Raw genomic sequence first — 12961 nt, 5'->3', positions numbered from 1 at the left:
TGTTTCTCCATCAATCTGGTTGGCTGTTTCCATGATCAAACCATGCATAGAAAGGCCTTAAGAACAGAAATAATAAAACCCCAAGGAAGAGCAGTTTATAATGAAAACAACAGGGCTGATAATTAAACTTCCACCAACAGTCTGAGCTGGCAATCAACTCAGTTAACAAAGAGAGAGAGAGAGAGAGAAAATTATTTGCTGTCTGCCTTTGGGACTGATCAACCTTAACAATATCTCACCCTACCTCTTAAAAATGGGGTGAAAGGCTCTATTCTGGCAGCAGGCAAAGATGTTTCCATTTGGCATACTTCTCCTTTCTTGTGAGTTTCCCTCAATTGATTTTTAAGAAGCTGTTCTATATAAAAGCCCCCAGTGTGCCTCTGGGCTCCCGGCTTATTCCTGTCTCATTACCTCAGTTTTGATGCCTGCAAGACATTTTAATAAGAATTAATTCCCTACCTGAGAAAGCCCTAATATGCACCGCGCAGTGATGTTAATGAAAAACAGTAGGTGCTGTAGTATCTGATTCCTGAGATCTTGTGATTAATTGTGACAGCAGCATTAGCAGTCAAACATGTTTACTTTATGTCAGCTGCTGATTGACAAAATATTTATCTATTGTACTCAAGTATAGGTCATAACTATAAATCCCCAGGTGAACTCAAAAGAGGCTTCCTTAGCCACTACAATCCCTACATAATAAAGTATTTTTGGGACTCGTTTTTTAAGATATATCCTGCTGTATGTGAACTTACGGGGTATTTTTGCAGAAATGCTTATTGCATGCTGTGGGATTCATGGTTCTGCTTAGCAGCCTAGCATCAGTAACGTTTGTGTGTGTGTTTGTTTGTGTGTAAGTGGCATTTGCTTGGATAACTTCTGTAAGAGTTCTGTATTTCCAAAGCTCTTTTTATCATCGGGATCCAGTATAAAATGTATTGACCTTCCATGCTTATTAAGGTTCTTTTAACTTGCCCTTTGAGCTTCTTTCAATTCATAATGTGTTTTAACCTGACAAGATGATAAAGAGGTAGGAGGTGGAAAGGGAGGAACTGAATCAACAAGAAACAAAGTGACTTATAAGTTGCCCAAACAATCAAACCAGATAGCTGAAAACCAAGGACAAGCTTCTTCATGATCTATGTTGTTTCTCTCCAAGCACTGCACTCTCTTTCCAGCTTCTTCCACTGGGAAAGAATTCTTGATGTGAATATTTTTGGATTTAACAACACACTTTTTTTTTATTTTTTAGCATCCTTATTTGGTTTTACTTTTTCAATTGCCTTTGCATAAAGCCTTTTATAAAAACAGAAGTGCAATAACATCTTTCCTTCAATCTCCATTGTAAATAGGAACCTGAATCAAAGAGACTGTTCGAGTGCTAGGAGCAGAGGCACATCAGTTCAGGTGAGTTATCGTTTATGACAACCGCACTGGGATTTTGTTGGACAGAGCAAACTATCAGACGATAAAGTGTGTTTTAATTGAAATATGAAGCCTGAAAGGATTCTGGAAACAGTCATTTTCAGATAAAAGAAAGGACAATTACTCAAAATATAAGGAGTCGCATTTTTTGAGCTTTCCATATCCCTCTGGCAGCTCCAGGCAAGGGTGCCAGCTCCTAGGACAAGGGCAGCACGACCCGGCAGGGCTGGTGGCTGTGTCAGCCACCTTGGCTTAAGCTGCTACCGCAGGAGGCCATACGCTGCCAAAATCCTGTCACTCCCCGCTCACGGGTAGCAACTGTTTGTAAAACAGCCTACAAGAGCAACGACTCCTTTACAAGAGCTGTTCCTGCACCCCAGCCGGGGGATTTGTAAGAGCCCTGAGCCACTGAGTAAATAAGAGGACAGGCTGTGCCTCAGCGGTGGTCCCACAGGCCTCCCTGAGCGGCAGCCGGCACTCACACCACTGGTGTGAATTTAATATTAATTACATGACACCAAATTATTGCCACTCAGCCTAACTCACTGCTCCCCAAAACGTAACTCAGATTTCGTACAAGTAGTCCAAAGCAAATCAGTGCTCCTAGTTGGGATTATATCCATTATTGCCCGGTTTCATACCGAAAAAGGCATTGCTTTTGTTACATGCTGCAATGTTCCCAAAAGCTTAGGAACTAATGGCAGCTGAATATATTTATTCTGGATGTTCCATCGCTGCACCAAATACAATCTGCAACCTGGTCACCTTTAACCTGTTAATGTCCTTTTGGCCATCCTGAAAGTTGGAAGGGAAAGGGTGGACAAGACATGATACGATGACACCAATGCTGAAGTGTTTTAATTCAATGTTACTACTATAGATCTAAATTTTTTGTGCATGTTTTTAAATTTCAACAGAGAGTTTTCTTAAGTTCCTACATTTTTTTCTTTCCCTTTCCCCTTCCCTTTCTCTCTTTCCTTCTCCTTCGTGTTCTTTTCCTTCTTCTCCATCCCCTTCCCCTTCTCCTTCTCTACCTCCTTCTCTCTCTCCCTCTGGTATTACTTTTTGTTACAAGAAGATACTCAACATGTGATGCAGTTTTGCATGCTTTTGCTCCTAATAATAAATATGGGCCAAGTTTTGCACCCTATAAATCTGGGTGTATAAATTTGGCCTGATTCCACTGATATTAATGGAATTTAAAATGACACCAGAGTCTAACCCTACTTTTTTAATGCTTGATTTGCATGGTCTCAGCTGTGAGACAATTCGTCTACAGACTACTCTAAGCCCCCATTAAATCAGAAAAAAGAACGCTTCTGACTGAACATGCCAATCATTACAGCTTATCTAGTGAGAGATGCCACATGCTTTCTCCTGCTCTATCCTTATTTTTGACAGCTACTTATGCTACTCATTGTCTAATTGGGCCTGCCAATCCTCCGTGCTCATCCCAATCTGTCCATCCCAGACACAAGAATCTGAAATGTTTTTTAAAATCTGCATATGGTTGTTGATCACAAGAGATGGGAAAAAAATGCAGCCTAGATGTTGCAATATGCTTATTTCTTTGTGATTATCATTCAAGAAAAAATAAAGAACTTCAAAATTAAAAGAGGAAATTGCACCTTAATACTTGGGCTTTCTGACTCTAAGGATGGGAAGGGTACTACTGAGAGGATAAAAGCCATATTTCTTCCTGAGGCTTGCACACTCACAAAACACTCAGGGCTAAATCCTGCCATTTGGTGCTTGCTGTGCTGTGAGGGAAGAGGAGGTAATAGGTATTCTCAGGTGGCACCAAATGGCAGGAGATAGCTTGCCAGTGTGCCACAGAGCCCAGCACAGGGCTTCTGGAGGACAAGGATGTCATCATGAGCAGCAGGGCGTGGTAGGTCAGGACCCACTTTGCCTCCACGCAGAGAAACAAGAAGCGCACTGTGCTGGGTCCCGCTGGGAAATTCAGTTTATGAACAAGAGGATTCCCTCTGTGGAGCACGCATCTGCCAGCCGCTGCTGAACCTTGCTGCTGGGGCTTGCCAAGCAGCACGCCGGCGTTTGGACGGCAGCGTCTCAGTGGGGCTGGCAGAGCTCTGACATTCCCCTGGGACCTGATCCAAAGCTCATGGGATTCAATGGAGGACAAAAAAAAAAAAAAAAAACGTCCATTGATCTCAGTGGTTTTGGATCTGTCCTTTTTGCTCTTCTCCTTTGATGATTTATCCAACGCTGACATGCATATATCACTTCTGAAGCACACAGAGCACTTGGTTTTAATCTCACAATTTCCCTGGTGACAGGAAAAGAAGTATGCTGGCAGCTGACATTGAAAAATACTCACTATTCTGTACATTATTATTGCTCGTTACCTCCCCACAGTAGATAGAAATCACAATGAAAAATCACAAATATTTTGTTTTTCAGTCTCTGCCTGCCCTTAAAGGCATAGCAAAATATTACAAAGGGCAATTTTGTATGCATGTGGGAAAGCAACAAGAATGTTTTGTATTGAAGTGGGAGGTAAGAGAACATTAACGACTAAAAGCCACTGTTAAGCAAATGATCCCTTTCTCTAGAAAAAGCTTAGAGAGGGAGATACGCTTTCTGATTTACCAGAAAATTGAATTCTCTTCTTGGATTGGAAAGTAAGAACATTTTATACCTGTGAAGGCTTCATTTGAAAAAATTGAGATTACTGGGCCATTGGCAGCACTGCTCTGATAAGTCCCACAGTGCCAGTGGCTGCAAAACGGACTCGTGATTCCTCGCGTCCTGAAGGGAGGTTTGCAGGGACACCAAGGGGTTGCCACATGGAGCATCTGGCTGTGGGCTTCTCCAAGGGATGCTTCTCCAAGGGGTGCCTCCACAGCACCCAGGTTCATGGAGCGAGGACACCTCCTTCCCACTGGGAGGGCCACCCACTGGCAGTCACTTTCATAAAGCAGAAGTGAGGCTTTGCTATATTTTAAAAATTTTCATTCCAGTCCAACACGTTTTTGCCTCTTTGCTTCCCCACTGGCTAGTGCAGTTTTTTCAGCACTAGATGTCAGTGTGGACATACGATACCAGATTGCTCTGCATTTTTTCCATTCACAAGAGAGGAAGAATTGCTATTCAGAGTGAAACCGAGTCTCTCCCCAGCCTCGTGATGTGCTTCCAACAAAACAGGTCTTTCCTTTCCTGTTTGACCTTCACAAGAAATGTGTAGAGCTGTCTGTCCTTGGTATGGGTTCGTATGGCTGTAAAGGGGGCCTCTTCATTTTGTGATCATGTCGCATGCGAGTTAAAGAGGAGCTACCATGACTCTGGAGAAAAAGCTTTGCTTAGGAAGTAATGGGGACAAAGAAAAGTGACCCTGCTAAGGGTGTACAGGTGCTCTACACAGGTGGCTAATCCTGTAACTAGCAGTACTCCTCTCAATGAGAACCTCCTGATGAGCCTGAGTCCATGCAGTCCCATTGTCTAGAACATTTCATCATCTAGAAATGTTTTGCTACAACAAACTGTTACAAGTACTGTTCGAACTTGAACCTGATTTATTATTTGCCTGGCATTTTCTCAATACAGAAACGAAACCAGCTACGAGCAGAGCAACCAACCAGGAAGTGTATGCTTGGTTCCCAAAGTGGTAAAATGACTCTTGTTTTTTTTTCACTCTTTAGAAAACATTTTGCTTCTTTAAGAAATGTAAACCTCCAAATCCAAACCATGAATGGCCCCTGTGCTGTTACCACAGGGCTGAGCAAGATGCATGAAACACCCCAACTCCCCTAATTTTTTTTTTAAGCAATCAAGAGCAAGGACACTGCTCCTCCTGCTCCTAGAGAAGAACATACCAGGGACAGATAGAGTGGGGAGAGGAGGAAGTGGGTTCACAATTCCCTTTTCTCATCTCTTATTTTCATGGGTTCTGTCTTCTGCCAAGTGGATCGGAGCCAGCACAACAGATGGAGCCTTTTACACCACCCTCATGCCTGGTTTACACCAGGCATGATGCACAGAAGCCTAGGCAGAAAACGCTTCTGGCACATAACGGGAAGTGGAGCGCTTTGACATTCCTCCCGAGTCAGTACGGCCTTCAGAAAAATACAGCTACGTGCTTTTATATTCTTCACTGTGCACTCATTAATGAAGTATTACCTTGATACATATACTAGTGCACCTTGCTTTTATTATACTTAGAAGTCGTTACTGTCCCTTTGACTTGTTGCAAGAAGTCACTGCAGCGCAAGCATGACTGCCCAAGCAGCTGTGCTTAAAAGCCCTTTGAATAGCTACCTGGTATGTTTTTGTTTCTTATTATTAGGCTTATTAGTAGCAGACTGTAAGTAGGAGGATATAATATATTAAAAGAACAATACTTAAAACTATTAGTTGAAAATATTACCACATACCGTGCAAAAATGAAGACAAAACTATTTTTTTTCTCCTGGATTCTGAGAATTTAAGGTAATATTTGACAGAAAATACAGAACCTGAGAGAATACAAATTGTACTTGGCAAATCTAATGTCACATGGCTCTACCACCTGCTGTCATTCCTACATATGTCATTTTGTTATTGTTTCTGTAACTCTGTTTTCCTTTTACTCATCTCTTTCGGTAGATGTCTAGCATTCAAGCAATTAGTACCGCTAATGAAAGATGTATGCTGTGAAAGAACTTGTCTCCAATCAGCTTCTGAAGACTGATTTACCTGTGTAATATTCAGTGTGTCAGGACTCGAAGTGCTTTCTTTATTAACCGTCATGAATTGTTCAGATAGAGCTTTTTGTAAAGACAAATGCTTCTCTAGGTGCAGAAGGGATTCATGGTCTAGCACTCTGAACTGCAAGACAAAACAATGTCATTCAGGAATAAACTTTGAAAGACTCGTATTATTTCCCTCTGCAGAAATAAAGAGGGCTGAAGCCATCAACACTCCTCCCCCCCAAATCCACATTCAGCTGGCATCGCTGGGCGCTGATATAAGAGATCTGAAAACAAGAGAGAGAAGAGAGAGCAAACATACTTCCCATCTGTTAGTTTGTCCTCCACCCCCTCTTCTTAGAAATCACAGAAACAGAAAAATCAGCTGGATGGGACCTTTATAGGTCAACTAATCCACCCCCATACTCCCATACCCACAGATCTGTGTATTAACGCCTTGCCCAAATAAACACAGATTAATGTCACTTCATTTATGAATTGGTGCAAATGCCTTTAGTGTAGGCATGGGCATGGCCTAAGCCACTATTTGTCTTCAGTTATTCCTTGAGCACATAACAAAAGAGGTCTGTGCTGTAGCTTTTGAAGAAAGATAGCATTGGGGTGGCTCTAGATGTATGAAAGGTCAGGAAGTATATAGAATGGGATACTGCATGCAAAGATGGTAACAAAAAAAACCAACAAACTAACGAGTAGAACTAATGCAGTTTATTAGAGAACAAGTTACTGCCTGATTATGCACTCAAATGGCAAATTCATGTGAATGGCATTTGGCCTTGGTGAATACTGTGGTACTCACTGGCTACAATAATCCAACTCTGAATGTAGAACAGCTTAGAAATTATTATGGTGAATACACTTACCCATTAGAACTGTTAGACTAAAGTGTATTTCTTATCGTACTACTTCATAGCAGATGTAGTGGAATGCACAGCACAAATTGCCATTTCTTCAAGTAAATTATTTCCACGTATTTCTTCCTGTACAAAATGGTCAATCTGTAAGTTACGGAAAAATGTTAATTTATTTTTAAGACTAGGTTATCTTTTTTTGTGAACATTATCTTTCCACATGGGTGACTCCAGTGTACAAAATACAGCATATTGTTTATGGTGTAACATAAACTTCAGAAAAGCATAAACTTCAAACAAAAAGCAGAAGGTTCTAAGCAGAATCTCTATAAAACAAGGATAAACTTCCTCACATTAAAACCATAAGTAACCACACATTTCCAGAATAATTTTAGGACCCAAATCTGGAAAGACTTTCAGAGCTGCTCATTTTTTTTATTATTATTTTGTGAAGACCGATGACAGCATAGTGCAGGACTGTTTTTACTGCACCAGTGTAAGCATGTGCATAAATTTTGCAGGATTAAAACCAACATGAACAAAGTGTTATTCAGTGCAAATAAAAATCTAAGATATGGAATAGTAAGGTCTGCTACATATCTCAGGATACCAGCTACCAGGTGGAGATACACTGATATCAAAATGCATCATAAAAAGATGCCTACAATAGGTTTATGTGTAATTCGTAGTTGTACTGCCAGGGACAATACAGGGCCTTTTTCCTTTAGCATAGAGATGTGAACATACCTGAGGACAGTTTGGTCAGCCGGATGGCTTAAACAACCTGCAGGTGCAAGGCATGTGAATTTTACAAAATTCGTATTTGAGAGGGATGAAACAGTTCTGTTTTGCTTTCTGTGTGAGCAACTGAACATTACTTTCAGTATCTGTGGAGAGGTGTTGTGCAGTGTGATTTATTTTAAACACCTGAAACGTACAGTAATGTAAAAACCTCACTGATCTTTTCCAACCACAGCATGCACCCCTATTTCAGTACCTGAACAGCAAATCTAGTTTCCCCATGCCCTACTAGGAGTGAATCTTAGTTACTAGAAAATTAAACTCTATGTTATGAGTATTAGCTATTGTTTTTTCAGCCACTGTCCTTCAAAAAGGACAACCTGATTAACTCTGAGCAGAGTTTGAACTTCTGGCTGGCTTTTTCAGTCCAGCGTCAGATGCTTTTGCCAGAGATGAAACTCTGCTTGAAAAGCTATTGTAGTCACCCTGTAAAAGCCACTGAAGAAGTGAACAGGAGGGGAGAGGAAGGATGATCCATCAGCACAGCTCAACGTTAACCAAAATTCAGACCCTGTTCCATTTATCAGCACACAGTTTCCAAGATGTGCAATGTTATGAGCTTATAGCCAATTTTGTGTTCTTAGGGCACACCTGTCACTTGGTATTTTTAAGGAAACTGGTGAAGAAGCTTATTATTTTCACTTGCTGATAGAAAAGGTAGTGTAACCAGAACTAAAATGGAGGTATACAGCTTACAACAAAGAACAGCAAGTGTATTTGCCTGTCTAAACCATATTTTTTCCAGTATCCTGGACAAGGAACAAGGTTAGTTCCTATTTCATGCTTATTTAATTATGAATAAGATTCCCTAGATATGTTTCTACAGGAATAATAACAGCATTCATCCACGTAGGCCCATGGAAGTTAATTTTCATACAACTACGTACTTTCCGCCGAGTCCCAGAGATCTATGGAAATTTGGTCAGCAGCAATATGTTCTGCTTTCTCTTTGCACTGTTTCCTCTTGCCAATGACTATTTTCTGTGCTGGGTAGGAAATTGAAAATTTTATGCAAACTACTTCTGGAGCATATTAATGAACAAATGGGTGGAAGCTACAGTGCCAGGTACTTGCCTCTACAGGACTTAGTGCTTGTAGAGTCATTTGTTAGAAGAAACATTAGTTTGAAAACCTAACTGTACTATTGGCTATAGAGAGCAAATTTCCATAGGTAGAAGAAATTCTATTCAATCATTTATAAGAGGGACCAGGAAGGATGGAGGGGAGAAAGCTGGCTCAGAAGCATGCCACATCGCTTTTCTAAAGATGTAGGCATTCTCTAAGGTATGTATCCTGTTTAGATTCACACTTGAAAGTGAGAGATCTGCAAATATTAAACTTAAATGCCTGAAATGCATGGAAGCCAATGGAAGAAAAGAAAGAAAATCACATCTGAGTGGGAATATCCCTGCTCTCTGAGAAGGAGACAGAGCTGTCCTGTTGTTGTGACTTGCTTTCTGCAGCTGACTTCTCTTCTATGAAATATTCTGTGCTGTTAAAGGTAATTTGCTGACTGTAACACTGAATAACTCTTTGGATGTCTTGAGGGCTTTTTTTCCCCCCATAGGCTTTACTATTTAATTCTAAACTTAATAAAAGGTTAGTCATAGCCAAATAAAATCTGTATTTAATACCTGCTCAACTCTTAGAATCACTGTAAGGAAATTACAGACGGTACTGTGGTACTGTGTAGCAATGCAGTATTTTCAAAATGCTGTTTATCCTACCAGCCAGCTTCACTACTACTCACTAGTGGGAATTTTAAGAACTCCATGAAGCTATTAGCACATTGTCCTCTAAACCTTCTCCAATAGGGCTGGACATGTAATGAGCATTCTGTGAGAGGCAGAAATTATCAGTCACGTCGGCAACATCCTTTCCCCATCTGGATTCTTGGGATTAAGCAACTACTCCTATTGTAGCTTTTCCTTCTGTGGGAACATTAATAGGACCTCTGTCATGTAGAAGGTAGCTTCTGAATGACTGGTTGCTTCCTATACCGTTAGCATCTCTGAGAGATTTGGCTCAAGCTGTCCAAGGGTTTCAAAAGGAGCTAGAGGTATAGCAGATAGCACGATCACACTTTCTTTTTTTCTTTAGGAAACTGAGCTAGAAAGTGTCCATGCTTGGTCTACCTTGGGGTATCTGCCCCTGCTAGCAGAGACCGCAGCTCATCATTCACAAGCAGGGATGGCATAGCATGGGACAGCACATTATCAACCCCAGCTGTCTGCCCAGCCCCATGAACAATCTGTTCATGAGACAGCTGTGGAATTGCTGCCTTGTACTGAAACCAGCAACAGTTTACAGCAGGATCTTCTAAACAGGGTTCGGATTACTCACAAAGTGTCTCAGCCATCCAGGAAACTGGTGCGGGAATGAGTAGTTAGTGTTGGTAACCTCCTCCTCCATCCCAAGCGGTGGTACCTCTTTTTGCAAACTGAACTGCCAGCTGCACTGATACCAAAAAATAAAAATAAATCATACAACCACAGAATCATTAAGGTTGGAAAAGACCTCCAAGATCAGCTGGTCATCACCCTACTACCAGTGTCACCCACTAAATCACGTCCCTAAGCACCAGGTCCAGCTGCACGCAGCTGTAACGGAGATGGGGAAAGGAGGGGGAAAAGGGAGGCCTCTGCGCCTATTCACGTCTGAGAGCAAGCATTCTCAGAAGCAGCAGAGTAATGCTTTGTATATGAATTAAGGTGCTGATCTCTTTTGCTGTGTTAATTGTAAAATACCACGGGTGCCGTGCCATGGTGATGTTGGCGTGAATGCAGCTGGAAACGCTACCGAGACCGCAGGGCCGAGTCCCGGGGTGGTGTGTAGCACTGCTCCACTACTCCACGGCGACATACCGTACCTGATGGCAGGCAGCAACCCATAAAAACAAGCAGCTCACCCCGGATGACTGATGGCAGGAATCACGCTTGTACACATTCAAGGCACACGACACTCAGCATCACGTACCGGTGAAGAACAAAGCAATATTTTGCCTCGAATTGTTCCGTGGTGGGCAAACGGAGCCTGTTATCCCCAGGGGAACAATTCACAGGGCCAGCACTTGGGGTCAGTCCCTGTCCGGGCACAGCTCTTAGGGATAACAAGGGGAGTTTTCCTCAGCCGGCCGCGACCCCTTGGCGGGGGGGCCTTCGGGGTGCGTGAGGGGGCGGCTGCTGAGGGGAGCAGAGTCCCGGCGCCTGGAGACGGCCCTCACGCCCCGTCCCCGTGCCCGTCCCGCCGCCCGGTGCCGCCCCCAGCATGGCGACACACGGCGGAGGAGCGGCTGCGCCGCCGTGCCCGCCCCGTCCCGCCTCCCTCGCCACAGGCACACGGCGCTGGGCGGGCGGCCTCGGGGCCGGCGCTGCTGCCGCCGGTGCCCCCCTCAGAGCTCGGCGGCGGAGGATGGCGGCGGTAGCGGCAGCGGGGACGGCAGCGACAGCAGCAGCAGCACCGGCGGCGGGTCCGTGCCGCCGCTCTGGGGGAGCCAGCGCCGTGCCGAGCAGCTCATGGTGGCGCCGCGGAGCCGCGAGCAGCGGCCGCGCCGGGGCCGCCCGCTGAGCCGGATCGCGGCGGGCGGCTCTCCCCTCTCCGCACCGAGCCGCCGAGCTCGCCCTCTCCCCTCCCCGCGCCTCGCAGCGCCCCCGCCGGGGCCGGACTCTCAGCGCCCCCGGGAAGGCGGCGGCGGCGGCGAAGGGCAGCGGCGGGACCATGGGGGCGAAGCAGAGCAGCCCGACCGCCGCCAACGGCCGCACCCGGGCGTACTCGGGCGGGGACCTGCCCTCCTCCTCCTCCTCCAGCAGCGGCGGCGGCGCTAACGGCACCGGCGGGCGGGCGGCGGGCGGCGGCGGCGGCGGGCGGTCCGCGCACCTGGCGGCGCCGGCGGCTCCTCACGCCGCTCCCGGCGGCTCGGCAGCGGCAGCGGCGGCCTCGGGGGGAGCCGCGGGGTCGGCGCCCCGCAGCAGGTCCCTGGGAGGCGCCGCCACCGCCGCGGGGGCCCGCGCCGCGCAGTCCGCCTTCAGCATCCCCCACAGCAGCGGCCCCTACGGCTCGCAGGACTCGGTCAGCAGCACCCCGGAGGAGGGCGGCCGGGAGCGGGCCCCCGGGGGTGGTGGCGGTGGTGGTGGCGGAGGAGGCTCCGGTGGTGGCTCCGGGGGGCCCCGGCTCGTCATCGGCTCGCTGCCCGCGCACCTCTCGCCGCACCTGTTCGGAGGTAAGGGCACGGTGCGGGGGGAAGCGCAGCCTGCCTGGCCGGCGGCTCGGGGCTTTAATCGGTGCCTGTGTAAATAACTCTTGCCTGCTACTTACATAATTAGAGTTTAATTGGATCATGTGCCTCCGCCGTTTATTCTCAAACCGGCCCCGAACACTCTCTAGGCACCGGTTAGTATCAGCTCGTTCCTCTTTTGGAGTTCTCGGCCCTGAGGAAGGCGAGGGAAAACAGAAGTTCAAAAAGTTTCTTGTATTTATTTCCCCTCCTGCCAAAAGAGGAGAGCGGCTGGGCAGCAGGGCTGTCCGCGGCCCCGAAGAGCCGCCTGCAGAGACAGGACCGCGTGGTGTCGAGGCAGGAGGCGAAGCCGCTCTGAATTCACCAAAAAGCAGAGGCCCTCTAAAGACTCACACTAAACCCAGAGCGAGTTGTAGCGATCCTTTTGTCTTTCCTGCGATGTTTAGATGAATAGCGCTGGTGGAAGGCTTGCATTTCACCACCTGGGTTCTTTACCTTGAAGTTAAAAACCTGCACGGAAGTTGCTGACTGCTTTTGGTACTGCTTATTTAAAGGTTATTGTTCATACAAGTCAAACATTAAGGTCCAAGGTGACCTCTTTTTAATGGATTCACTCTTTCCATAAATCTAACGCATATCAGAGAAGATACGCGTTATAACCTGTCTAAATACCAACCAGCCTCAAAAAAAAAAAGCTTTATTTTTGGAAGGTGGGGGGTTAATGTGTAATTCCCCCATTGTTGTATTCCAATTAATGGATTTGTGAATACTGTCTGTAGCAGACTGGGTTTTCGTCTCTGCTGTAACGCGACCTGTTGGTAGCCAAGGCTGGAGCGCCTTCGGTCCGAGCCTTGCAGGGAGCGCAGGGCTGCTGTCACGTGCCTGCCACCATCCATCGCTGGTGTGCTGACCTGGAGACATCAGAGCTGTTATTTCCTAGGTCT

General features: G+C 45.7%; 1 protein-coding gene and 1 long non-coding RNA gene across 4 annotated transcripts in view; one reads left to right on the top strand and one right to left on the bottom strand.

The window, feature by feature from the left end:
* Nucleotides 1-5842: 5842 nt before the first annotated feature.
* On the bottom strand, nt 5843-10906 carry LOC118249593 (uncharacterized). Of its 3 annotated transcripts, none has more exons than XR_004779141.2 (4): nt 10760-10906; nt 10127-10240; nt 6995-7129; nt 5843-6400 (listed from the first exon to the last, which is right to left on the bottom strand). It is a non-coding gene; the product is annotated as an uncharacterized LOC118249593 (long non-coding RNA). The 3 variants fall into 3 exon arrangements; XR_004779142.2 differs by having other exon boundaries at nt 5843-6252; XR_007707885.1 differs by having other exon boundaries at nt 10127-10235.
* Nucleotides 10907-11294: 388 nt separating this feature from the next.
* ZNRF2 (zinc and ring finger 2) overlaps nt 11295-12961 on the top strand; it is a 60249-nt gene continuing 58582 nt past the window's right edge. The window contains exon 1 of the mRNA XM_035549687.2: nt 11295-12002. Coding sequence (XP_035405580.1) covers nt 11501-12002 — 502 coding nt within the window. The 5' untranslated portion in view covers nt 11295-11500. The remainder of the gene's footprint in view (nt 12003-12961) is intronic.

This window comes from Cygnus atratus, chromosome 2 (assembly GCF_013377495.2).
Source record: "Cygnus atratus isolate AKBS03 ecotype Queensland, Australia chromosome 2, CAtr_DNAZoo_HiC_assembly, whole genome shotgun sequence".
Taxonomy (NCBI): domain Eukaryota; kingdom Metazoa; phylum Chordata; class Aves; order Anseriformes; family Anatidae; genus Cygnus; species Cygnus atratus.
The sequence above is the reverse complement of the archived record's forward strand: the minus strand, read 5'-3'. Positions and strand labels throughout refer to the sequence as shown.